Source organism: Aedes albopictus, chromosome 3 (assembly GCF_035046485.1).
Source record: "Aedes albopictus strain Foshan chromosome 3, AalbF5, whole genome shotgun sequence".
NCBI classification, from domain to species: domain Eukaryota; kingdom Metazoa; phylum Arthropoda; class Insecta; order Diptera; family Culicidae; genus Aedes; species Aedes albopictus.
Window position 1 is genome coordinate 156,540,501 of NC_085138.1, and position 27,691 is coordinate 156,568,191.

Sequence of the window (27,691 nt, forward strand, 5' to 3'; positions counted from 1 at the left end):
ACCAATTAAACTTTTTATTGCTCAATAAAAATATTTCCATGCTTAACGGCTGGCAGTCAAAAAAGCCCAAAATCGCATATTTTGCCCTATAAATTAAGGTATAGCTCAAAATTGTGACGTGTTGGAGCAAATCTTAGCCCGGATTCGGATTCAGCTGCCCAAAATCCTTCGGAGACACATAAGTTTGCTCTTGAGACAAAAAAATGTTGCACTGTGTTATTTTGTCGTTTCGTATATCCATAACTTTTGATGTAGTGAACAGAACTCAATCAATTAAATACAAATCAAAATTCACGTAATTCCATGGCGACTGTCAAAATTTCAGCCAAATCGGTTCACTAGAAACCGAGTATCACATCGTCAAACTTGGCCATTTTGTAAGAAAAACGGGTGGTGGTCTTATTATTTTGTCCGACACTGTATGTAGATTGTAATAATGGAGTGAGATGGATTTTTTCCAATAAATATGTGCGGATTTTTTTAAGTGTAAAATGTTGCTGTAGGTTCAAAGGCTTTCTTTCGGAAGAATAAGACACCACCTTCATCCTCATTTTCAACAGTATTCATCAATATTTAATATTGCTTCAACCAAGTCACATTCGACACGTAACAAAAGGAAATCAATAATAATAATAATAATAGTTAGTAATAATTATGAGTGAAAATAACGGTAATTAAACGACATCAGCCTTATTCCTAAAAAAAATAACGGTGGCAAAGAGTGTATTTTTATACCAAAACAACAGTTCGGAGAAGAACCACAAAAGTAAAATCCTGTCATAAGTATTATAGTACACAGACGAAAATTATTGAAGGAAACAATGAAAAATTTATAACAAAACAAAACATCCGACACGGGATGAGTAACAATAGATGGAATCCTATATGTTATAGTGAGTACCTCATATTCCAGATAGGTGTACTTACATACATATACACAGATATAATCGATTTTGGGTGGTGGTTTTAAATTAAACAGTGTGTTCATAAAATACTTAATATCAGAAAACGGGGAACAGGACACATCGCGCTCTGACTACATTACATCTCGTTATCATCAACCATTGGGGATGTCTTATTTTTTTTTTGTCATCCTTGTCGGACACTTGTGCTGCCGGTGGACGCATAAATGTCCCATGTGCAAAAACAGACAATCAAGAAAATCGCGTCCAAAGTTCGAAAAAAGTAAATTGTCTCAACTATGAAGTATAAGTGCTGAATCGTGTTCTAACATCAACCAATTTTTAATTTGAGCACTATTTTTTTTGTTTTAGAGCGATTTTATAGTTCCATATGATTTCTAATGAAACGTGACGCTTATGCGTCCACTTTTAAGAATGTTACAAATCGGCCATGCATTTTTTCAACAATTTCCGGAACAAACTACCTATTTTTATTTCCCCATATGGTAGTACCCCACGATATATGGTCATGGGCTGCAAAAATTCAATATTGCCAAAAATGCACATGGGACAACTATGCTTCCACCAGCAGTGTGGGTCGAAAGTTTTCCGAAATCATAAAAAAAGTTGTCCATGAAAACATAGTACCGATATTACTGAAAAATTTGGTCGTATGTGGTGGCAGCTGACTCAGAGAAAGCAAGGAAGCAGTTGAATTCATTTAAACGTCAACCTTATCTTTCGATCCGTAATATTTCAAAGATGGCGTTGCCCATCACATTTGCCTGAACTTTTTCCGATTGAGAAGTTTTTGGCCATAATGAAGGCCGAAATTCTGTGAAGCGCCTAAGATATTCAAGTACGAGTTGCCTTTGAAGTAGCGTTGGGCAATTTCAAATCGATGTTCACAACATCGATGTTTTTGTTTCGATTAATCGATTTTTTGAATCAATGTTGAAGCCCCACAAAATCTACGGAATCGATTTTTCTTTCGATTCAAAAATATAAAATTTTCATTTTTCTTCAGAATGTATATTGTCTCAACGTTATATCAATTTTCGACACAGAGTCGTAAAATCATTGGCGTAGCTAGGATTTTTTTCTGGATGGGGGCTGATTTGAGATAACTTTTAAGCGGCCCGTTATGTGGATATGCAAATAGGCATTGCAGTTTTGTGGAATCAAGATGACTGTTTAAGATTTGTTTCTAGTTTCGTAAACTATATGAGTATGAGCAATTCCTACAGGATTTTTTTTCCACAGAGTGATGGAAGTGCAGTGATGCAGGAATTCATCTATGGATTCCACAAGACATTTCTTCGGGAATTTGTCTTGGGATATCTTTAAAGGTTCCTCCATTGATTGTTCAAGTGCTGTTTTCGAGGTTTCCTTCAGGAATTTCTCCAGAGATCCTTTAATCCTTTGGAACCGGAGGGGTCATATATGACCCCAACATAGAAACGGCTGTATAAATTCACCCATTCAATAAAACAGAATACTGTCTTTGGCAAAGTTGTTGCAAATTGAGTCCTCTATTAGGGAAAAATTGGGATATTTGTATTTGGGACTTCATTGATTACCTAGAACATCCTGAACACCATGAAATTTGAAAAAACGAAATAATTCAATTGACATACCAGTTGTTTTAAAAGCTAAACTTGGATGTGGGTTTCGTTTATATGTATCCATTTAGCCTTCATCAAGAATATCCGATGTTAACCCTTTCTTTCCCATGGTAGCACAGGTGATCCACTACTTTGCACTGTTCATACAAATACAGGATAAGTTAGATAATTTCCATTTTTTCATCAGATGTTTGTATATGTTTAATGAACTATTATGCAAAGTTTGGTCAAAATTTCTCTGCTCGTTTATGTTCTAGAGCTTAATGATTTAGCGAAAGTCGGTATTTTTTCTATTTTAATTCAAACAATATTCAAAAATTCGATATTCCGAAGCCTGAACATTTTTCTCAACGGAAAAAAATACTAACGTGCCCTATAGTATGTATATGACCACAATAAAATATTGTTTTACAAACAAGTTGACAATAAAACACTAATTTAATGAACAAACATGTGGATCATCAGTGATCCATTGGGAACATAACGACATTTTTATACTTTCTGATCTAACCTGTTCCTTGTTAGCATGTTTGTTTACATCCAAGAAATTTGCCATTGTTAATAGTGTTTCATGTAAAAATGTCATTATTTCATATAATATTATCTATTTATCGCCGGCAATATGTCGCAGATTAATCCAGGAGGGTATATATGGTACGAGAAGAGAATCCATAGATTCTAAGCGAGCCATGTTCGAATAACTACTTATGATAACTGTAAGAAGTCCGACAAGTTTCATTAAGTTTTGCAGAAGGGCTAGATTAGAATCTCAAGATGAATTAAAGGTGTGATGGACGAAATACCTATATAGTTTTGAGGAAAAACAATATACAAATAAAAAAAAAAACAAAATTTGTATATATGTGCCTTCAGTGCATCCATCTTCCCAATGGATCACAGGTGATCCACCTCAAAAATCAAATTTTTCATTTCTAACGATATTTTGGAGTAAAACTATACATCTTTTGTTCTGGTGATTTGTTTAGAAACCATTTTATCTATTTTTAAATGTCAAAAAACCTTGTGGGAAAGAAAGGGTTAATATTATTTTATATTTCAGATTATCAACCGAAGAATCTAGTAATTCAACCAAATGCCAACAAGATGATCAGGAAACCACAGGATGAATTGGGCAGACAACTGATTCGAAGCAGTCTAACAATGGTGTGCCTGAACGTTAACCAAGCGTATCCTTTGGAGTTTACCCTTAACAACACCCAAATTCCCGTGACACCTAGGCCTGAGAGATCGTAGAGTTGTCTACATTTTTCATAGGTGTCCAAAACTAACCATCCTTTCCCATTCCTCAGCAGTCGCAAGGACGTGGCCAGGACAGTGCTCGACCATTGGAGGATTGCGTCAGTCTTGTCTAAGAGTCAGAGATTAGTTCCAAATCTTTGTGCTTTGGTCCGGACGGGAAGGAGGCAACCCTCATAACAGCGGTCTAGGACTGTACCACCTACGAATTTGTGCGACTCGCTTAATGCTAATGCTAATGCTAATTTAGCCTTCATCAAGAATATCAAAAGGTGTTATATTCTGGGATATTCTAGGTGTTCCAAACTGTCCTGTAGTGAAGTCCTTCAAATCAACAAGAATAATTTTATGCATTTCCGCCACAACTAATAGCATTGCAAAAGATACTGGGATCCGTGAAGCTCTTGGCATTTACAATGTCATTTATATACGCTATAGAGATATTCCAGGTTAGCCAAACTACCTTGGAGTTCAGGACTTCAGGTCTACACTCGTAACAGTATCCATATCTGTTAAACTGAGAAACGCTACATAATCAATCGCAGTTACTGCAGCAATCTGAAGTCTAAGAGCTTATTATAAACCTTTGGGACATCTAGGGTCGTCCAAACTGTTCTATAATAAAGTCCTTCAAATCAACAAGAATAATTTTATGTGTTTTCACCATATATAATAGTATTGTATAATCTACTGGGGTCCGCGAAGCTCTTGAAATCTCAGATGTCATTCAGAGACACTACAGGGATATTCCAGGTCAGCCAAACTACTTTGGAGTTCAGGACTTCAGGTCTACACTCGTAACAGTATCCATGTCTGTTATACTGAGAAACGCTACATAATCATCCGCAGTTACTGGACCAATCTGAAGTCCATTTTTTTTATTATAAACCTTTGAGACATTCACGGTCGTCCAAACTGTTCTATAATGAAGCACTTCAAATCTAAAAGAAAAATTTTATGTGTTTTCACCATAAATAATAGCATAGCATAATCTGCTGAGATCCGTGAAGCTCTTGAAATCTGAAATGACATTTAGAGACACTACAGGGATATTCCAGGTCAGCCAAACTTCCTTGGAGTTCAGGACTTCAGGTATACACTCGTAACTGTATCCATATCTGTTATACTGAGTAACGCTGCATAATCAACCGCAGTTACTGGAACAATCTGAAGTTCTTTTTTATTATAAACCTTTGGGACATTCACGGTCGTCCAAACTGTTCTATAATGAAGCCCTTCAAATCTACAAGAAAAACTTTGTGTTTTCACCATAAATAATAGCATAGGATCTGCTGACATCCGTGAAGATCTTAAAATCTCAAATGTCATTTAGAGACACTTTGGGAATGTTCCAGGTCAGCCAAACTATCCATGAGTTCAGAACTTCAGGTCTACACTCGTAACATCAGCTATATCTGACATACTGAGTAACGTTTCATAATCAATAGCGGTGACTGGACCAACCTAAAGTGTACTATATATTTTTATGAACCTTTGGGACATTGAAGGTCGTCCAAACTATCCTGAAGTTTAGCTCTTGATAGTAACAGTAGTTAGCCTCACAATGAACTTTAGACTGTAATCTGTAATGATAGTTTTGAGATATTCCAGATCAACATCACTACTCCGGAGACCATAGCTTCAGGTCTACACTTGTGATAATAGCTTTTTCCACAACGTTAAGATGTTACATAATCCGCTGTACTTACCAAAGCAGTTAGAGGAGTAATACGCGTTTTTATATATTTTTGGGATATTATGGGCTCCCTACTGTTATGAAGCTTAGTTGATAAAAACAACAACTGTAACTTTCAGAAGACTTGTTGGACATGATGGATTACAAATCATAGCTTTTAATGTAAGAAGTTACCGTTACACTCGTAAACTTTAGGATCTAAACTCAAGAACAGTTTGGATGACCTAGGATATCTCGACTGATCTGATATTGTCTATTTACCTTTCAGAAGAGTTACTGGACATGAAAGATTAGAAATCGCAGCTTTGTATAATGAAAGCAGTTACCGTTACACCCGTAGACTTTAGGATCTAAACTCAAGAACAGTTTGGATGACCTAGGATATCCCGACCGATGTGATATTGTCTATTTACCTTTCAGAAGACTTACTGGACATGATAGATTACAAATCGTAGATTTGCATAATGAAAGCAGTTACCGTTACACCCGTAGACTTTAGGATCTAAACTCAAGAACAGTTTGGATGACCTAGGATATCCCGACCGATGTGAAATTGTCTATTTACCTTTCAGAAGACTTACTGGACATGAAAGATTAGAAATCGCAGCTTTGTATAATGAAATCAGTTATCGTTACACCCGTGGACTTTAGGATCTAAACTCAAGAACAGTTTGGATGATCTAGGATATCCCAAATGATCTGTTACTGTCTATTGAATTTTCAGAAGACTTACTGGACATGATAGATTGCAAATCGCAGCTTTGTATAATGAAAGAAGTTACCGTTACAGCCATAGACTTTAGGATCTAAACTCAAGAATAGTTTGGATGACCTAGGATGTCCAGAAAAAATATTCAGCATAATATTCTACCGTTTTTATACTATTGAATACCAAAACTACAGAAAAATGTAGAAAAAACTCCAAAAGAACGCTTGGAAAAATTCCGGCTTCAAAGGGTTAAGGTATTTCTGCAGCTATTACTTCAGAGATTTCTTCAAGGATTTCTACATATATTCCTTTCAGAATTTCGCAGGAGAATGCTCTAATAATTCCATTTGCAACTATTCGAAGTATTTCTGCAGGAATGTGTTACAGAAATTCTTTCAGATAAGTTTGCTAGAGAGGTTATTCAAAAATTAGGTATTCCAGGAATTTCTTTAAAAATCCATTAGGAGTCCATCCAAGTATTCCTTCAATAATTCGTCTAGAAATTACTGCAGACATGAATTTCTTCAAATTTTTATCCAGGGATTGCTGCATAAATTCTTCCAGGAATTTGCTAAGAAAACTCTCGTGAGATTCCCTAAGGAATTTCGCAAGGAATTGCTTCCGGGATTCATAATTCAATTCAAATTTCTCCAAGGTTCCTCCAGGGATTCACCTGGAAATTCCTTCTGTGATTCTTTCGGGAACAACTTCCAGGATTATTTTGAAAATGCCTCCGAGCACTCTCTTTGGGATTCCTTCCTGTTTAGAGATTCCCTTAGGAATTTCTCTTGGGATTGCTTTCAAGTTTCCTCCTGTGGTTTCTCAGGAACTCCTTCAGGCATTGCTACAAAAGTTCCACTGCATACTCTTTATAGGATTCCTTCAGGATTTCCTCTGGAGTTTCAGTGATTTCTTCAGTACTTCCTCCTTGGATTTCTTCAGAAACTTCTCCTAGAAATTGATCCTTGGATTTCATCCTGGGATTCCTCCAAGAATTTCTCAAGGGATTCCTCCAGGATTCCTCTGGAAATTCCCACAAGGATTCCTCTAGAAACTCTTACAGGGATTCGTCCGGGAATTCCTCTAGAAATTTCTCTAGAGATTCCTCTATGAATTTTTTCAGAGATTCCTACAGCTATTCCTCTAGAGATTCCTCCTGAAAGTGCTCTAGTAGTTCTTCATGGAAAATCTACAGTTTTTTTTCCAGGGACTTCTCTAAGGATTCGCCATGGAATGTATGCAGGGATTTCTCCAGGAATTCCTTTAGAAATTTCTTAGGGATTTTTTTAGAGATTCGTCCAGGAATTCCTACAGACATGTCTCCAGGGATTTCTCTTGGAATTGTGCTAAGCCTCCAGGAATTCTTTTAGGAATACCTCCACAATATCTACGGCAATTTCTCCAAAAAATCCTCTAGGAATTCCTTCAGAAATTTCCCCAGGAATTCCTCCCGGAAATTATCCACGAATTAGGGTATCGCGCTACTTGGGCGGTGGCTTCTATATTCGTCTGTTTTCCACTACAACTCAGTCAATTTTGAACCAATTGACTTGAAATGTTGTACACGGGTAGATACTATACCTATCTCGCCACATTTCAAAAGTTGTGTCAATTGGTTCAAATTTGACTGAGTTATAGTGGAAAACAAACGTATATAGAAGCCACCGCCCAAGTGGCGCGATTCCCTATTCTAAGAATTTCTACAGCAATTCCTTCTGAGATTCTTCTAGGAATTCCTTCAAGGATTTGTTCAGGAATCCTCCTGGAAATTCTCCAGGGATTCCTTCAGAAATGCCCCCAGAAATTGCTCACGGAATTTATCCAGGAATTATTCCAGGCATTCTTCCAGACATTCTTCGTGGATTTCATGCCGGCATTTCTCCGGAGTCCATCACATTTCTCTGGGAATTCCACCAAGATTTTCTCCAGGAATTACCCCAGGTATTTCTTCAGGAATTTCTCCAGGAATTCTTCCCAGAATTGATCCAGGAATTCCTTCCTTCGTAAATTCCTTCAGCAATTCCTCCAGGAAATCCTCCATGGATTCCTTTAGAAATTCTTTGTGGAATTTATTCCAGGGTTTCATGCAGGAATTCCTCTGGGAACTCCTCTAGGAATTTATTCAGCAATTTCTCCAGCGATTCCTCTTAGGATTTTTATAAAGATTACTTCAGAAATTTGTCCGACGATTCCTCCAAATATAGTTCTCGGGGAATACCTCTAGGAATTTCTTCAAAAATTTCTCCAGGAATTCCTCCCAGAATTCCTCTGAAGGTTACTCCAGTGAATCAGAAATTTCCTCAAGAATATCTCTAGGAATTTCTCCAGGAGTTCCACCAGGGATTCTTCCAGGAATTTGTCCAGAAGATCCTCCAGGCATTCCTCCTGAGGTTCCTCCAGAAATTGCTTCAGGGATTCCTCCAACGATTTTTTTCAAAAAGTCCTTCAGGAGTTCTTCCAAGAATTTCTCCAGAAATTTCTCTAAGGATTCCTCCAAACATTCGTGAAGATGTTTCTTCTACAGGGATTTCTCCCAGATTTCCTTTAGAGAATCCTCTAGGAGTTCATCCAAAGATTCCTTCAACATTTCTTCCAGAATATGCTCCAGGCATGCATCCAACGATTTCTCCAGGGAGTCCTCAGGGTATTTCTGCAGGAATTTTCCAAGGATTCATCCAGGAATTCCTCCAGAGACGGTTCGATGTACAATTTATGATAATAAATGTATTAAGACAAATAAATCATCCCATTAACTTGTACTCCATGCTGCAAGCATTTTATGGTTTTGTAACATTTAATAATACCGAACCGATGTGAAAACATCGATTCAAAGCAATCGATTAATTCGACGAATCGATTCTGCTGGTCCGATTCGAATCGATGTCTCAGCCAAACTTGCTCAATGCTACTTTGAAGAAACAGAAGGTAAAAATATCCCAAAAGAAGTAATAATTGGCAATTATTGCTCATTATCCTTGAGTGGTGTTAAGGGCGAAGTACGAGCAAGATGATCGTTAGGGTCACCCATGCTGCCCGAGTTCCGAAACATGATTGTGATTACATTTATTACTGAATAAAAAGAGAACAAGTAAATAAATTCCACCAGTTTTCCATGAACAAGTTCTGAATAAATTTAAACCCCTTCCAACCTTTCTGTGTCCGATTGCCTAATAAATCCCCTGTATTACAAGCAACATAAGCTTACGTCTCCCCCTGACAGTGGGATTCATCCAATTGCAATTGCCATATCTAAATAATTTAATTTACTTAATCACTCCTCTACATCGATAGTAGCGATTGATGACGTTTGTTTGTCTTGTTTGCACACAAGTCCACCGTTTACAATAAATCGGAATGTTTTTAGTCGCTTATTAGCTAGCATGCACGAATGTCTTGTCTAAACACAGTACCCGGTAGGTAATTCTCTTTGATTATTAATTGATTGGATTTATCTAAGTGTTGTTTCGCTTAATACATTAATAAAGCTAGTATCGATACTAAAATCCTACAGCAGAGGGGAAACGATGCGGGACGGAACGCGTCCCACCGCATTTCTTCCCGATTGGCCATGCTACACTATTAGTTGGTATCATTTTATGCCTATTATAGATGGCTCTATCCCTTTTGGCCAAACGACTATTACGCCAAAAAGGGATACAACCCCACCAAATACATACTTAAAAAGAGAAAATTGCTTCTTACGCGTGAGGAATAGGTAGGTGTAAACATTTGTTTTGATTGATAAGCTCTAAAACGAAGCGTTGGGAATAAAGAATACAACAGCCGCAGAAAAGGAAAACAATAATTTTCCAGTGCTGATGAATATCTTGGGGTCTCTTCTATAACCACCACTATGATACGTAATTAATACACTGTAAGAGTTAAAAAAAAACAGCACATCAGCGCACACACCACACCCTGACTGGTGCGTTTTTTTTTCTTCTTCCTATTTGTCTCAATCAGATGAAGGAACAGATCTCTGGAGCCGTGTTTGCAACGGATTTGGCGTCATCATCACCGCTGGCGCACGTTGACTTCCGCGCGCTTTGTACGACGACAAAACCCTAAAACCGCATCGTCGCTCGTGAGTGCTTGGAAGGTTTCCTCTACTTACCGGAGGAAGGCAGCAGCGAGAGGTTGAAGAATTTACCTGCAATAGGGAAAAGGGTCAATTAGATAATTTATCAGGGGTTTACTGATCGTGCACTACGGTGCACTTGTATCACAAGAGGACTAATACGCTCAGGTAGGTCTAGTCGACGATAAGATATGTAGTTCAAAGCCCCACCCACACTGTACTAGCTCACTGCCGGAATACAGTAAACGCAGGCACACCAGACGCCGCCGAGAGTACCGTCGTTACGTAAAGCAATAGTTGATGGAACGAAGCGCCCGACGAGAAGTATGCGAACGGTAATGTAGCAGCATGGAATCCGGCAGAACGTGAAACGGGGGAACAGCAGATCCATCTTTTTCAGAAGAAAAAAAAACGCCACGAAAATAAGGGTGGGAGCCTCTTGAAGGTGGTGGAGGTATTCGTCTACCTCGGATCCTTACTGACGGCTGACAACAACGTGAGTCGTGAAATTCGAAGGTGCATCATCAGCGGAAGACAGGCCTGCTACGGGCTCCAGATGAAGCTGCGGTCTAAAAAGATTCGCCCACGCATCAAATGCACAAGATCGGTGGTCCTCTACGGACACGAGATATGAACCATGCACGAGGAGGACATGCAAGCACTCGGAGTTTACGAGCAACGCGTGCTAAGGACGATCTTCGGCGATGTGCCAGAGAAGAATGAACCACTTTACTTTACTTTACGACGTACCCAGCATCCAGAAGGTGGCCAAAGCCGGAAGGATACGGTGGGCAGGGTATGTTGCAAGAATGCCGGTCAACAACCCTGCAAAGCTGGTGTTTGCCGCTGATCCGGTTGGCACAAGAAGGCGTTGAGCGCAGAGAGCACGATAAGCGGACCAGGGGGAGCGTGACTTGGCGAGCGTTGGGCGAGTATGTAGCCTCTTAAAGGACGGATGTTAGGTGATTAAAAGGTGGACAAAGCACTTCGTCAAGCACCTGAATGGCGTGAAGAACGTAGTCCCCTGGCAACAAAGGAAACGACTACGTCAGTGTAGCAGAGAACAGAAATGATACAACTCCCTTGCTTAAGGTAGCTCATTCGGGTCTCGCCGTGAAGTACGACAAGGTGACGGACTCTCATGCCTACTCTTCTGCATTGCTCTAGAATGTGTACTTAATGCGACGAGTAGGCACAACACCCGGGTTTTGAGAAAAACTGTCAACTTGTGAGCATTCCTGACCATAAGGATGATCGAGAGGGCAGCAGTCCGTTCCACTTCTTCGATCGATTCACCGTAGACCTCCAGCGTAATGTCGTCAGCAAAGCCGACAATCCCTTCTACAACCGGGAACTCTAACCGCAACACCTCGTCGTACATGACAATCCATAAACACCGGATCCAGGGTGGAACCTTGCGGGACTCATGAGGTTATGTGAAAGCACTTCCGACCCACCTCTGTGTCGTAAAGTAGTACTCGATTCTGGAAGTAACTTCCGAGAATCTTGTACAGGTACCCGGGTATCCCCAGACGCAGGAGCGCATCGCCAATAGCTGACCAACTGGCGTTATTAACCGCGTTCCTTACATCGCTACTGCACAGTACCGAATCCTCCTTCTCTTACGCTCGAGTGCTTTCCCGGCGGTAACCGACAGGTTAGCGTCTACGGTCGACCTCCTCTTCCGGAAGCCGAACTGGCTACTCGAAGGTGCTCTGTTGAGGATGATCTTTTCGAATACCTATCCCGCCTTGTCGACAAAGCATATTGGTCTATATGCCGACGGGTCTCCGGGTGGTTTCCCCGCCATTAGCAATAGAACCAGGCTCTGCCTCTTCTATACTTATGGGAAACTTCCTCGTCCAGACATTTCTGCATAGCAGACCTCAATATCTCGGGAGCCTCTGCAATAGCTACTTATAAGGCCAGATTCGGAACTCCGTCCTGACCTGGGGCCTGACCTACGCTAAGGGACTTTGCTATCCCCGCAAGTTCCACATCGGTGACCCTCTCCTTATCGCCAACCCAATGCTTTACGAAAGGAGGCCAAGGACTAGAATCATGGCGCGGAAAAATCACCTCGATGATCCCCTCCAACTTCTCTGGAAATTGTTCTGTAGGAGCCATTACACCTCTCTTCTTAGCCATCACGATCCTGTAGCCATCATACCACGAATTCGCATTGCCACTCTGACAGAGAACTTCGAAGCAGTCCTTTTTACTTGCCCTTATCATGGTCTTCAGCGCGACTTTTGCAGCGGCGAACACCAACCGTCTTTCGTTTCGATCTTCCTCAGATCGTGCTCGCTGCATCCGCAGCCTAGCCCGTAGGCAGGCGCGGCGCAGGTCCACAATCGCTTGAGTCCACCAGTAAGCCGGTGGTCCCCCATTTCGCGCCTCCCTAAATACCCCTTCTTCTGCGAGGGCGTGGTCTTGGGCTAGCCGTCTCTTCCTCTACCCGCTGCCTACTGTTGTTGTAGTCGATACTGTAGCGAACCGCCAGGTGATCGCTGTGAATGTAGCCATCGTTTACTCTCCAGTTCGAACTACTTGTTAGGCCAGGACTACAAAAAGTTACGTGAATAAACGACTCCACGCCGTTCCGATTGGTGGTTCTCTTGGTCCCACTATTTTGGCCAGGTCGACATCTAGCATGACCAGTGTCTCTAGCAGGACTGACCCTGCTGGTTCGTGAAACGGCTTTCCCATTCCACGGCCCAGACATTGAAGTCACCGCGGAGCTGCATAGCAGCTACAGAAGAAGACCCCGTTTACTTTGGGGACCATGAAGCCTTCATAGGTAGTAGACAACAAATCCTGGACGAGGTATCTCATCACTGTGATTTGTTCACTGCGGCTTTCTTGAAGCCCGGGCACCTTGGGCCACCCATTGCATTGGATGCCTGTTGTTCACGGATTTTCCGGTACAAATCAAACTCGTGGATGTACTCGTGCAGTCTTGTGCCTTATGGCTTTCGGCGCCGCAACGCCTGCATAGCTTGCTCCTGTCAGGGCCTTGCAGTCCCATGACTTGTATCCAGGTTCCAGACACCTGAAACAAACCTGCGTTGGCTCATGCAAGGTCAGTTGGCATACTGATCAGCCCACCTTAGCTTCCTTACTTTATCGTACTAATTTGTGTCCGCCACAGGTATTTGTACCAAGGCTACCGGTGTCCCTGCCGGGCCCTTCCATAGCCGAAAGCTGCGGTGGCCAACTGCACCTCGCACTGTTACCGCAGTGCCGGGATGATTTCCTCCGCTTCGGTGATCTCGTCTTCAATTTCAGAGTTATTGACGCAGTAGGCTATCGCCCTAATGCCCCACCCTGGTTACGCCCTTGGTGACCAACCGCTGTTATTTTTTCCTAACTGTTATTCACAAGCCAGACCTCGAGTCATACAGACGTGTTTCTCAAATAAACTGTTTTCGTTTGTGAACGCCTTCGTTACCCGAGTCGTCCCTTAAAAGGTTATAGGTCCCTCAACACGTGAATCGACGCACGGAATATCTCAATTCGATGGTGGACAAGGCTTCCAGAACTGGAGTTACAGGGTGAAAATGTTCCTGGATTCTGTGGAGTACTGAAGACCTTGACGGAGAACCCCCTTGAGTTTGCTGGACAACGAGAGAAGTTTGATGAAGCCGACTGTTCGCGCCCGCCGCGGTTTCTAACTTCGGACACTTGAAAGAAAATCGTTCGTTTGCACTACAGAAACACTTTATTCACGCGAACACCAAAACTACTTTTATTGCGGTTCGAAAGTAACGAAAGAGAATGTGTTTCCTCCGCGGCGGTTTATTTGGACTGATTTACAAACAGCTGATTTGTTTATCTGCTACCTACTCTACTCATCGCTTATGTATTACGCAGCCGGCGATACGATCGCCAGCTGCAGGTATATAAAGGAAGAGCGAACCGGTTGGAGAGTAGCAAATATTTTTGGAGAAGAATAGGGGTGCTCAAAAAACTCTAGTGTCGAAAACTATTTCTTCTCTCGCTCCAACATATGCCGGCCGCCTTGGAATCTCTGATTACAATTACCTATCCTATTCTAACATAAGCGCACACAATTTGAGTTTGTTTTGATCAGACGGATCGAAACCAAAAGGCTATGTACTTAGCAAAACAGAGCAAAACAATTCATTATATATCTGGAGCCGACTCGCACTACTGACCTAGTTTCTGTGGTTGACTTGAATGTCAACAGTTTTGACCTACATTCGAATAGTCTCGATTTCGATGTTGCTTCAATCTGCTGCTGGTGCTTTCACGGACGTGGAAAACGGAGGCGACGACGTTAGAAGAACATTTTTTCGAAGCTGAAGAGATTCAGAAGGCTGCAATCAGGTAAGTAGGAGTGCCGCATGCTTACTTCGCCGATCGGATCGGGTTTTCTGGTGCTGGCCGCCGGTCAAGTCGCTGAAAATATGAAAGGGTGCTTTTTTACCTTTATAATCAAAATATGAAGCGACTTGCCTGGAACGGAGGCCAACTTGGCCTCCGTGTGCGCCGGGTGGCACAGATGAATCCTTTCCGCATCGGGTGATCGGTTCTGTTGGACTAGATGATAGGTAACGTTTCTTTCAGGTTCTGCTTCTATGTTTACTCCGACGGACTGGTTAGACTGCGGCGACGGATTAGACGAGTGCACCGTTTACGATTCTGGCTGGACTGCGACAACAGAACGTCGCTCTGGACGGTGGAAAGTCATTGGAACGAATGATGACGAAACTGCGGCGACGGATTGTCGCGCTGGGGCGGCAGGATGCCGTCGGAACTTCTACTATTCGTTGGAGATGGGTGAAATACAGCGCTGTAAGAGATGAGAGGGTGCTTTTTCATCTTTTTAATCGCATTTCGAAAAGACTTCCCTGGAACGGAGGCCAGCGGGCCTCCGCGGGTACCGGATGGTACCGATGCTCCTCTCACTCTCGTACTGGATAGACGGGTCGTTGATTTAGGGTTGATACTAAGGTGCTGGGCGGAACTTCACTGGATCTGCGGACTGGGCTGCAAACTGCTACGACGGGTTGTCGAGCTGGGACGGCAGTGCGCCGTCGGAACTGGTAATTGAGAATCTGAGACGACGGATTGCCGCACTGGGACGGCGGGATGCCATCGGAACTTGGACTGTGGATATGCGGCGACTGATTGTCGCGCTCGAACGGGACTGATGTCGGAACTTGTGGCTGCGGATCTGCAGCGACAGGATTCGTCGCGCTAGGACGGATTTCCGTCGGTACTGGTGACTGCGAAACTGCAACGACGGGTTGTCGTGCTGGGATGGCGGGTTGCCATCGGAACTTTGACTGCTCGGCTGACTCATTTCGGTGGTGATGTTGCATGAAGATCGCTATCGCTGGAACAGATGAGAGGGTGCTTTTTTACCTTTATAATCGAATAAAAAAAGGACTTGCCTGGAACGGAGGCCAACATGGCCTCCGCGGACGCCGGGTGGCATCGGAATCCCTCTCACTGCTCAGCTACGATGACTTCTGGGGATTACCTACGGACTGCTACTGATTTGACGAAGCTACGTACTGCGAGCGTCGATCAACTGGCCAAGCTAGATGACGACCACTTGTAGCACGCCAAGGGCAAAATGTGCACTTCTGCCCTCTACCAGATGCGGTTGCAGGTTACCTCAAAATAGTCAAGGGTGGTACCAAATAAAGTACGGGACTAACGGGGCGCCGAAGCGCTGGCGTTGGACGCCGCTGAAGCATTCATGCTGGACGAACTTCATTCCATGCAACATCTGACCACCACCGAAACTATACAGACCTCGAATGACAGGGGTACGCTTGACAGGCTCGATTGGAATCTTGGTCGGAGACTGCTCCGGATGACCGGAGCCAGGGGCGATCGTGACTGGGAAAAATGAGCGGGTTACTTTTTTCGAAAATTACAATATACAAACGACTTAACTGGTATGCGGAGGCCGATGGATTCGACCTCCGCCGGTGGAGGAGACTTAGTTCTCCCCGTTCGACGATACAATATTGTCACGGATGGGCAGCACGCAGATCTTTGATACTGCTCTGCGGTAGCTGCCGTCTTTGGTCTTAACCGTTACGACCCGCACATTCCCGTCTTCGCCAGCGTGAACGTCTGTCACCCGGCCGAGCTGCCACTTTAGAGGCGGTCGTTCTTCATCCTTCAGAACCACCATGGTCCCTACTGCAATGTTGTTCCGACGTACAGTCCATTTCGTCCGGTTGTGGAGGTCCGACAGGTAAAGCTTGGACCAGTTTTTCCACAACTGCTGTGTGTACCGTTGAGCCTTTTGGAAGGCTGACAGTCGATTTTCGGGAATTCCATCCAGATCTGGTTCCGGAATGGCCGTGAGGGGACGCTGGATGAGGAAATGCCCGGGAGTTAACGCTTCGAAATCGTCCGGGTCATTACTGAGCGGCGTCAGCGGTCTCGAATTCAGAACTGCTTCCGCCTGGGCCAAAATCGTTGCCATCTCGTCGTACAGGAGCGTGTGCGTGCCGATCGTCCGTTTGAACAGCAGCTTGAACGATTTGACTGCTGACTCCCACAGTCCGCCGAAGTTTGGCGACCGCGCTGGGATGAAGCGGAATTCTATCTGCTCCTCGTTCGCTTCCCTGACTACGTCTGACTGGAATTGCTGGTTGATGAACAGCCGACGAAGTTCGTCTAGTTGACGTCTCGCTCCAACGAAGTTTCTGCCATTGTCGCACATGATTAACTCCGGCTTGCCACGCCGGGAGGAGAAGCGCTTCAAGGTCGCAATGAAACCTTGAGCGGACAAGTCTGCCGCCAGCTCCAAGTGTACAGCCTTGGTAACGAGGCAGATGTAGACGGCGACGAAGATCTTCACTGGCCGAGAACGTCGGTGCGGGTAAGCGACTTGAAACGGGCCGCAGTAATCGACTCCTACGCGCTGAAACGGTGGACAAGGAGTGACTCTTTCCGGTGGAAGGTCAGCCATGAGCTGATCCTGGATCTTGGGTCTGACTCGAAAACAGGGCACGCACTCGTGAAGCACCTTCCGCACGAGATTCCGGACGCTTGTCGGCCAGAAACGTTCTCGGACGGTCGAAATGATCAGTTGTTGTCCGCCATGCAGCAACTTTCGATGGTAGTGCGCGACGACGATGTAAGCGACGACGATGTGACGAAGCCGGCCGCCGACGCACAGTATTCCGTCTTCGAGTTGCGGGTTTAGAGCTAGGATCTTCGACGATTCTCTAACTTCTCTGCCGCTCGTCAGGTCTGCCAACTCCTGCGGAAAGCTTTCTTGCTGACAGAGGCGAACCAACACCTTCGTCGCTTCTTCGAGTTTCGTGAGAGCTTCTTGGCGTCGCGTACTTCGGTTTGCCGATTGCGAATTGTAGCGGAATCGTAATATCCAGGCAGTGAGGCGCTGGAGGTCGCTGAACGATGATCGGAGGCTGAAGATATCGCTTGGTTGGATGACTGGAAGTGCTGCCGAGACGGTCTTGACCTCGAGATCCACCGGATCGAATTCGTCTTCGCTGATCGGTGGGGCTGATGGCCAGTTGCATTCGTCCGACCTCAGCCAATACGGCCCACTGAACCAGAGCGATTCGTATTGCAGCTGTACGGGAGCCATTCCGCGGGAAATGATATCCGCCGGATTCTGCAGTCCAGCAACGTGATTCCAGACACCGTCCTTCGTTATGTGCTGAATCTCCGAAACCCTATTTGCGACGAACTGCTTCCATCTTGACGGCGACGACGATAGCCAACACTTGACGATGGTTGAGTCCGTCCAGAAGAAGCACCTTGCACGTATGCCAAGGCTGCTCACGACCTTTTCGAAGAGGTGGGCTAGCAGCAACGCAGACGATAACTCCAACCGTGGGGTCGAGAGACGCTTGTTCCCTTTTTTCAGGTTGTCGAGTGGGGCGACTCGTGATTTCGCCGTCAGCAACCTCACACACACCTCCCCCGTTTCGGAGATGGTTCGCACGTAGAAGCAAGCACCGTACGCCTTGTTTGACGCATCACAGAAGCCATGTAGCTCGATGGTAGTAGCATGACCGCCGGTTCCTACCCAGCGGGGAACGGTTAGGTTTTCCAATCCAGCTAGATTGCGTCTGTACTCCTGCCATTGCTCCTGTAACTCGGGACTCAGAGGGTCATCCCAGCCGCAACTCTGCTTCCACAGCTCCTGGATGAAAATCTTGGCCTGAATGATGACAGGTCCGACCAGACCTAGCGGATCGAACAGGCGCGAAACGTCGGATACTACAATGCGCTTCGTGATCATCGCAGTCCAGCTGAACGAGGGGAAGGTAAAACGGAAGACATCTGTAGCTGGTTCCCACGCTAAACCGAGGGTTTTTATCGCTGTTTCGGCGGAATCTAGTGCGAGGATGGAACGTTCATCTCGCAAGTTCTCCGGGACGACTTCGAGAAGCTCCGCGCTGTTGGAGTTCCATTTTCGTAACGGGTTTCACCGCTGAATCCGACAGCTCGATGACTTCCTTCACCAGCTGCCGACCTTCGTCAACTGTGTCAACTCCTGTGAGCATGTCGTCCACGTAGAAGTCTTTCTCGATGACTTCGGACGCTACGGGGTGTGACGCCTTTCGGTCTTCAGCGAGACGCTGTAGGCATTTTGTAGCCAGGTATGGAGCGGACGAGGTGCCGTACGTGACAGTAGTCAACTCGTACGTTCGAAGCGGTTCACTTGGATCGTTCCGCCACTTGATGCTCTGCAATGGGTAATCTTGGGGCTGGACTCGGATCATACGGTACATCTTGGCAATGTCGGCGTTCACGGCTATTCGGTGTGTTCGAAATCGTAGACAGATGCTGGACAGGTCGTCCTGGACGACGGGACCGACCATCAACGCATCGTTTAAGGAAACGCCGGTCGACGTCTGGCACGAAGCATCAAAAACCACTCGCAGCTTCGTGGTCGTGCTGTCCGGTTTCAGAACTGCGTGGTGCGGCAGAAAGTACCTCCTGACTTCTTCTCCAGCATCTTGTTCCACTTCCTTCATGTGCCCTAGCTCGAGGTATTCGCGAATGAACTCGGCGTACATCGCTTTCAGTTCGGGATTAGCTGCGAATCGTCTTTCCATTCCCATCAGTCGCTTGATTGCTGTTGTCTCGGAATAACCTAGTCGACTGATTACACTCTCCTTCTTCGGCAGGGTCACAATGAATCTGCCAGCCTCGTCTCGTACGGTTGTACGGTTGAAGTACGCCTCGCAAGCTGACTCTTCCAGTGACTGCGTACTGTGACTTTGACAGGTTTCTAGGTCCCAGAACTTCGTGAGCTGGTCTTGAAGATCGTTCGTGGAGCAGACGAAAGTCAAGGATGGCGATCCACCGACAGGGTGATCGGGTATCTTGCCGGAGACGATCCAGCCAAACTCAGTATTCTGTAGCGTAGGTCCATCTTCAGTCGCCTTGTGTCGCTCGCTTCGAAGCAGGTCCATGTAATACTCTGCTCCGATTATGATGTCTACCGGTCCTGGTTCGTGGAAACGCGGATCGGCGAGGAAGGCTGCTTCGGGAAGGTTCCATCCGCTGATGCTACAACTGGCTGTCGGTAGCGAAACAGTCAGCCGCGGGAGAACGTTGAAATGCATCTCTTGCGAGAAAGCCGACATGTCCTCCAACCTTGGCCGAACTACAGCGCTGACGAGTTTCGTCGACGTGCTGATCGACGAACCGATCCCTTGAACGGAGAGAAGTGATGGCGACGCGTGGAAATGCATTCTGCTGGAGAACTCTTTCGTCATCAGGCAGTGCTGGGAACACGAATCCAGCAGGGCTCGTGCTAGCATAGTATTGCCGTGACGATCTTGGACCCTCACAAGGGCGGTGGAGAGCAGAATGTTGTGTGTGGGAGTAACTGGGAGTGCAATGTGTGTTTGAGTGGTGGATGTGGCTGTGTTGGTGGCTGGTGACTGAGTGCTCGGTCGTTGAGAGTTGCTGGGTGTAGTGTTGCTAGCGTTTGATGTCTGTGGTCTCGGGTTCGGTCTTGGTTGCGAGGATTGTGGCTGTTGTCTGGTTTGTGTCGGAGGATTTGACTGCGATTGTGGAACGGAGGATCTGATTGGTGCTCCATGCAGAAGAGTGTGGTGCTTCTGCTGGCAGTGACGGCAGGTTCCCTTGTCGCAGTATCGGGCCCAATGGCCAAGGCTAAGACAGTTCCGACACAGCCTTGCTTTGGAAACAACTTCGAGGCGCTCCGCAACTTGTAACCGCTGAAACTTTCCACAGACGAAGGCGGGATGCCACGAATCTCCACAGAATGGGCACTTCCTCGACGGTTTGACGGTGGTATGGCAAACGGATGGCTTCGATGAGCGATAGTCGGAGCTGCTCGGCTTCGAACTCACGGGAGCGACGGATTGCAGTACTGCACAATGGCTGCGTAGGAAAGCGATCATGTTCTGGTACGTTGGCACGTCTTTGGAGTTGTGGTGCGTTTCCCACTGCCGTAGCGTGGCAGGATCCAGCCGGGAATACACCATGTAGGCCAGAACTGTGCTCCACGCAGCAGTGTCTTCTCCAATCTTCTGCAGCATCTGGAGGTTTTTCTCGAACCCGCTGATGAGGTTGCTTAATCCGTCGTAGCTTTCGCGTTTCATGCCTTCCACGGCGAAAAGAGCATCGAGATGGGCCTTCACTATGAGTTTCTTATTCTCGTAGCGAGATTCCAGCGCCTTCCAAGCCACGGTGTAGTTTGCAGCTGAAAGCTCCACAGACTCGATCTCTTGCAACGCTTCTCCAGAAAGAGCCGACTTCAAATAGCTGAACCTGTCCATGTCGTTGAGTTGCTTGTTCTCATGGATCAGGCTGCAAAAGCTGTCTCGGAACGGGACCCACTCCTTAATCCTCCCACCAAACGACGGAAGGCGAATCTCTGGCAGCTTCACCTTTGAAAAAGAGGATTCCTGGTCACCAGGTTGACCGATTCCGGATGTCGTCGCGATTGGTGGTGGGGGAGCTCGCTTCGATGTAAGACTAGCCTTTAGACGAAAATACCGCTCCTCGAACTCGGTAAGCGCCGCCAGGTTGGCCTTTTCGCGCACTTGGACATCCTTGTCGTCCTCATCCTCAGCGGTTTCGTCCGTTAGCAGCTCAATTCGTTGCCGAATCGCGTAAAACTCCTTGCAGATTGCCTCCAGGGATTCCAGGCGCACTGCAATTTGTGGTTCGTCCTGGCTGGGATCGTATCTCCGCGCGAAATTCTCCAGTCCTTCCAGCGTATTCAGCACACGTCGCTCACTCTTACCAAGGGCGCGTAGATCGGCCATTGATAACTATTTAACCACGGCACTGCACTGTGATTAACTACGAAAAGCGCAATCAATCAAAATCACACACTGCACAGCACTTTCACTTGCACCAAAACACTCGCGATCGACTCGACGTTCCACAAAATTGCGACCTCGAGAGACAGATTGACTGCTCGACGACCATGTAAACAGCAGCGAGGGGGGTAACGACCAGAGAAGACCAAACAAGCCAACAAATCCAGCGAACACCGAGACAAACAACAACTAGCGGACACCTCAGGGCTACGATCCAAAATAAGTAGCAACTCGCATGCACTTCAATCATTTATTGTCACCAAAAGCCACATGCAATAATCCACCCAACATGCACTATACTTCCCAAAGATGTCCGTCCTCCGGCTGCTGGGCTCCTTCGCCTCGATGATAGCGCCTTGGTTTCGTCGCTCAAGATTGTCCAAGATGTCGCTTTTCCTCGCGATGGCGCCGCGCCTTCCTGGCTGCTTGTCGCACCAAGTACCGCGCCACTGCTGCAGCGATGGCGCCGGAAACATTCACTGGCACTGGCCAGACTTTTCTTTTTCGGAAGTACTAACACCGGCGGAAATTTCACTCCGCCCGCAATCTTCCGAGCCGTGCAAATTTATTGCCGACGGCTTTCGCGCACTGTTAGTCTTTGTCTGTTTTCACTGCACCGCCCACCGCACTGGGGATTGCCGGGTTCCTAACACGGAACCGCACTCAAGTGTCCTTTTCACGATCCGGTTCGAAGGACCAAAATGTTCGCGCCCGCCGCGGTTTCTAACTTCGGACACTTGAAAGAAAATCGTTCGTTTGCACTACAGAAACACTTTATTCACGCGAACACCAAAACTACTTTTATTGCGGTTCGAAAGTAACGAAAGAGGATGTGTTTCCTCCGCGGCGGTTTATTTGGACTGATTTACAAACAGCTGATTTGTTTATCTGCTACCTACTCTACTCATCGCTTATGTATTACGCAGCCGGCGATACGATCGCCAGCTGCAGGTATATAAAGGAAGAGCGAACCGGTTGGAGAGTAGCAAATATTTTTGGAGAAGAATAGGGGTGCTCAAAAAACTCTAGTGTCGAAAACTATTTCTTCTCTCGCTCCAACACCGACCGTAAAGCCAAAGCCCACATTGTAAGCTTCCTGGCAAATGAAGTGCTGGAAGCTGTACGCGAGAAGACCTCAGCAATTGCTCAGCAAGAGAGATGTGGAAGGCCCTCGAAAACACCTTTGCAAAGAAGTCCATCGGAACTCAAAATCTACTGCGGAAGCAGTTGAATCGCTTGAAGCTGGAAGAAGGGAAGTCTGTACGAGCCCATCTGCTGGTATTCGAATATATCATCAGGCAGTTGAAGACAGCCGGTGCCAAGATTGATGAAGCGGATGCGGTCATTTCCTTGTTCCAGACTCGACCAGATTCGTTTGATCCGTTGGTCACCGCCCTCGAAAATCTCGCTGAGGAAGATCTCACTCTTGAAATGGTGAAGCAGCGTTTACTGGCTGAAGAGATGAAACAAACAGAACGGCAAAAGGATTCGGGGAGAATCAACACTGCGGCGTTTTCGGGAGCTGCGACCAAGCCATGGATGAAGCCCAAGCATGATGCCAAGAAGTTTCAGGGGAGATGCCACCAATGCGGAAAACGTGGCCATTTCAAGAGAGACTGTAGGCAGGAATGGGACAATGAAGCGAATGCTAAAGCGGAGAATGCGGAAAACCGAGTAGTCTTTATGGCAGATCGGTCAAACAGGAAGCCAAGCAAGAACAATATTATTTTCAAGCTTGATTCCGGTGCCAGTGATCATCTGGTGAGTCGTCAAGATGTTTTCGTAACATACGGGAAGCTGAGACAGTCAATTGCCATCAACGTGGCCAAAGACGGTGTAACATTGGAAGCGAAGGTTGCAGGAATTACTGGGTGCAGCAATCGAGGGATGCCACTACGGATGGAGGACGTACTGCTCGTTACGGAATTGCGGGACAATCTGATGTCTGTAAAGAAGCTTGCCAACGCAGTAGTGGACGTGACGTTTTCCGATGCTGTGGCTCTCCTGATTATTGGAACCACGCAGATGAAAGGTGGATTATACGAGAAGTCAAGCTGGAGAAACCTTCTGCGAGAATGTGTTCAAGCAATCCGAATAACCGAAGAATGGAACACCTGAGTCAGCATGGAATGGCTATGCTGGTGCGGAATGACACAGTGGACGGCATCAAATGTGAAATGCCAAGACAGACTGTAGACTGTAAAAGCCAGTGACGTAGAATTGGACGAATGATGAGAAATGTGTTCCTCTAGTGATTCTAACACTCGATGAGCAAGAGGGGGAATGTTCTCCAATGATGATACAGCAAGCAGCGGATGCAGCAATTCTGCTGACGGAGGAGATTTCTGAAGACACCAGTTGCGCTCCCTTCGCAATTAGAACAACATGAGCCTGAAAAGGATGCAGTGTTGAAGCGTAGCGAACGGGAGCGCAAGCTTTCTGATCTTCCTGAACGTTACGCTGACATTCACATGAGAGACGACTGTGATTACTGGTTAAAGGCCGCTCAGAACGAATTGCATACCATGGATTCAAATAGCGTTTGGACAATCGCCACCCGTCCTGAAGGAGCCCGATGCTTGAAAACTAAATGGGTGTTCCACATGAAAGAGGAGGCAAATGGCCAGGCCAGCCGGTGAAGCACAAAGCACGACTAGTAGAAAAAGGATACCTTCAGCACTCCGGAATCGATTCCGAAGAAACACATGCTCCTGTTGCCAAGCTACCGACAGTCAGAACGGTTTTGGCGGTCGGAGTCAATAAAAAATTTCACTTCACCTCCCCTGGTTCGCTCTACTTTGTGGTTGCTGAGGGCCTAACAATGATCGCAACCCCTTGTTCTCTTCCATCCGGGACGGCCCAAAGGGTTAGTAGCGCTATTCTTAGCCGGCGACTACGCGGGGGGACTATAATCCATGCTGTCCCAGCGGTTGCATAGTAGCTTCCGTCTATAAGTACAACACAGTAACTCAGCATCAAGCTGTATTGAGAAAGCTTTGTTGGCGTTTACATCCGATGATCGTCGACTTCGCTGACAATATTACATTGGGAGTCTACGGTGAATCGATCGAAGAGGTGGAGTTGACTGCTGTGTCCACTTAATTGTGGTTGTGGAGGTCCACAGTGCATGGACCATGGGCCATGGAGGAGTCCATAGCTGCAAGACTAGATATCTAACTTTGAAAGTGAGAACTGCACCAGTCCCTCTCCGAAGCAAAGCCTTCTGGTGGTTCCGGGAGATAATGGGCTTGGTGGCAATAGGAAAGCCTAAGGGTTAGATCGGAATAGCAAATTGTTCTTCTTCGTAGGCGTCGGAATAGGTCCCAGCCCCCAACTACCTGAGCATTTTTTTATTTCAGGGTCCTTATGATGTTACATCAATTTTGAAACGGTCGTTGCAATGTTGATTGATAGTGTAGCAAAAAATATTCCCTAAAAATGTTATTTTAGCAAACAGCATACATGAAAACTCCATCTCTCCTCTCATGATCAAATCAGAAGAAATTATTCATGACGGTAGACGGTAGATATACAATCCCTGAAGAAGGCCACAACCAAAAGGCCGAAACGCCGGAACAGTATAAAATACTTGTCTTGACTTGACCACTGAGAGAGCCAATCACAAAATAGTAAAAGAAGATGTGGAATGAAAAAAAAAGCTAATCGGGTATATCATTATCTTTGACAGTAGGGCGAAACCGAATTTGCAACACTGAAGTTAAAAACCGAATGCCATTGGCGTAAAATTCGTAGGCTCAGGCTCAGTTTTGTAGGTAGTTAGGGCTCGAATGAATACTGCCCCATAAGTTTTAATACAAACACCACTCACCTAGCGTAGTTGCGCCGAGGCCCCGAACGGGGCCGGTCAGCGCCGGGGCTATCTTCTACATAAGCGTGCACATTTTCTTCAGCTCGTTCTCGCTCTCCTCGAACTCGGCCAGGTGCTCCGGTGGGATCTGTCGGCCGTCCACCTTCGGCAGGTACGGATCGTAGTCCAGATCGCGCCGTTCGTAGAACAGCAGGTACGCCGTGCTGGGATCGATCTTCGGCCGGGAGGGAATCTCCCGGCAGGAGCTGTCGTTGTAGCAATACCACGACCCATTCGGATTGGCCGCGTACGAGATGTAGTGGCCGCCGTTCAGCATTCCGGAGTGACACTGGTAGTGGATGGAGAAAAGGTTCAAATTGAATAGTGTGATAATCAAAGTGTGTAGGTTGTAGATCTACGCATGAAAATGCTCAAACACTTACCACAGCGGCATACAGTTGATATTTCAGATCGAAAGGATCCCGTTCCGGCTTCAGATGGTGTTTGTGGAAGTCCGTAAACTGCCCATCGATCACCGGTGTCTTGGTCAAACTCGAGGAAACCAGTCGCTTCCGCTGTCCCTTAGATTTTATACTCAAACGACCCTTGGCTCTACTGGGGCTGTCGTCACCGGAAGCCCCTTCCGATCGAACCATAACCACCGGCTGGGTACCAACAATGGCCGGCGTAATAGTACTACTGTTGATGTCACTCTGCTGGCCATTCTCCTCCTCGTTGTCGTCATCGTAGTCATCGCCATCGCTACCGTGACCGATCGTTCCGGTAATGGAAGAGATGGACACCTCATCGCTCACCTCATCGATCATCGACATTTCCCGGTCAAACTCAACGATTTCGTCGTGACAGTCGTGATTCCGTCCGTCGTAGATGCCGACACCGACGCCGCCTTCCAGCAGTTCCTTGTGCCGCAGAATGGTCTCCTGGGGGACCGAAGCCAGGTACGGCGTCGGATCGAACTCGTCGTACGGGAAGTTGACCACCTTTTGCGACTTGACCCATTTGTTGTTCACGAAGTTGAAACGCTTCAGATGAACGATCTGCCGAAATACGTGAAAGATGATGTGAGATAAACCTAGTGACAACCATGGTATCAACTTACCAGCACCGGGGGAAGTTTCCAGATTTGCAGCTTCTTCGTAGCTGGTTTCTTCTGCTTACAGTGCGAACAATGGTACCATTGTTCTAGCTTTTCCTCTGAGGTAAAGGCTCGTAGGCAGTGATCCAGGTCAACGGGTTCAGTTTGTTGCTTGCGGCAGATGGCCACGGATTCGTGTTCCGTCCATAGCTGAAAGACAGATGTTGTTTTTTCAGTGGCTCGCAGAGTACTTGTTCGGGACTTCGTGCATAAATCCCATAACGGGTTCCAAGCTCCTTAAGATGCTCCGCGGAACTTCAAAGTTTCTAGAAGTTTATTGCAGTAGATTGATGTCGTCAACGACGCAGTCGAGAGCACCGTCGAGTACGAGAAATGGGATCGACGAAACGATTGGTTCGAAATACGCAGAGATTTTTAAGCAAAATAACGCAGCACGAGCGGTCATGCTGCAGCATGGGACTCGGCAGAACGTGGAACGTTACTAGCGGAAGCAGAGTATATGGAAATGGAAGTTCTACTACCTACAAGATATCGGAAGTTGTATTCATCGCATCCCGCAAAAACTTCGTATCGTGAGCCGAAATGTGCAGGGATAAGGACGGGAGCTTCTTGATGGACGGACTTGTGGTCATTGAAAAATAGGAGCAGCACTTCGAATGACATCTGAACGGTGTTTGGAACGCCAAGAAAACAGAGGAAGTTATCAAGATAGATATAACAGAACTTACCCGTTCGCGGGTGCTTTGGTACCGTAAGTGCAGCGCCGTCGGATCCCAATCGATGGCAATCTGTATGCTGTTGGTGTTGATCGTTCGTAGCGACGGTGTCGGGGACGATTGCATGCCATCCAGCGACGAGGTCGTCGAACTACCGTACGTTTTCCGCCGGAAGGTTGGCGTCTGCTCGCGCGAGGATAGATTTGGTGTTGAGTTGTTGCCTGGCGGATGACAAAATGGTAACATTATTGAAATTACAATCACAAATCGTAGGTGTTGTTCTTACTAGATGATCGACCGGAGCAGGTTAGTCCCTGAAGAAGAGGCTCATCGTTGCAAGGGATTTCACATCCTCGGCAAAACCGCGACCATGGGCAGAGCGCACAAATGCGACCCCCACTGGCCACGGCTCGTAACGTGAATGGGAAGTCGTATCCCAAGCTATCATCA

At 46.2% G+C, this 27,691-nt stretch overlaps 3 protein-coding genes across 3 annotated transcripts; all 3 read right to left on the bottom strand.

The window, feature by feature from the left end:
- Positions 1-546: 546 nt before the first annotated feature.
- On the bottom strand, positions 547-27,691 carry LOC134284071 (ubiquitin carboxyl-terminal hydrolase 32-like; the record flags this gene model as incomplete). Its single annotated transcript, XM_062842302.1, is given in 6 exon segments — positions 547-10,339; positions 25,430-25,757; positions 25,852-26,466; positions 26,529-26,714; positions 27,254-27,462; positions 27,528-27,691. Coding segments are annotated over 5 exon segments (1,447 nt in total), but the record flags the coding sequence as incomplete, so codon positions are not given.
- Positions 16,245-18,533, bottom strand: LOC134290414 (uncharacterized). Its single transcript, XM_062857553.1, has one exon. The coding sequence runs from the start codon at positions 18,531-18,533 to the stop codon at positions 16,245-16,247; it is 2,289 nt and encodes a 762-aa protein (XP_062713537.1).
- Positions 18,649-21,543, bottom strand: LOC134290415 (uncharacterized). The gene has a single exon (XM_062857554.1). It carries the CDS (start codon positions 21,541-21,543, stop codon positions 18,649-18,651), a length of 2,895 nt encoding a protein of 964 aa, XP_062713538.1.

Excerpts from the sequence above, each read along its gene's own strand:
- LOC134290414 (XM_062857553.1), bottom strand. The coding sequence starts at position 18,533 with ATGATCACGAAGCGCATTGTAGTATCCGACGTTTCGCGCCTGTTCGAT.
- LOC134290415 (XM_062857554.1), bottom strand. The coding sequence starts at position 21,543 with ATGGCCGATCTACGCGCCCTTGGTAAGAGTGAGCGACGTGTGCTGAAT.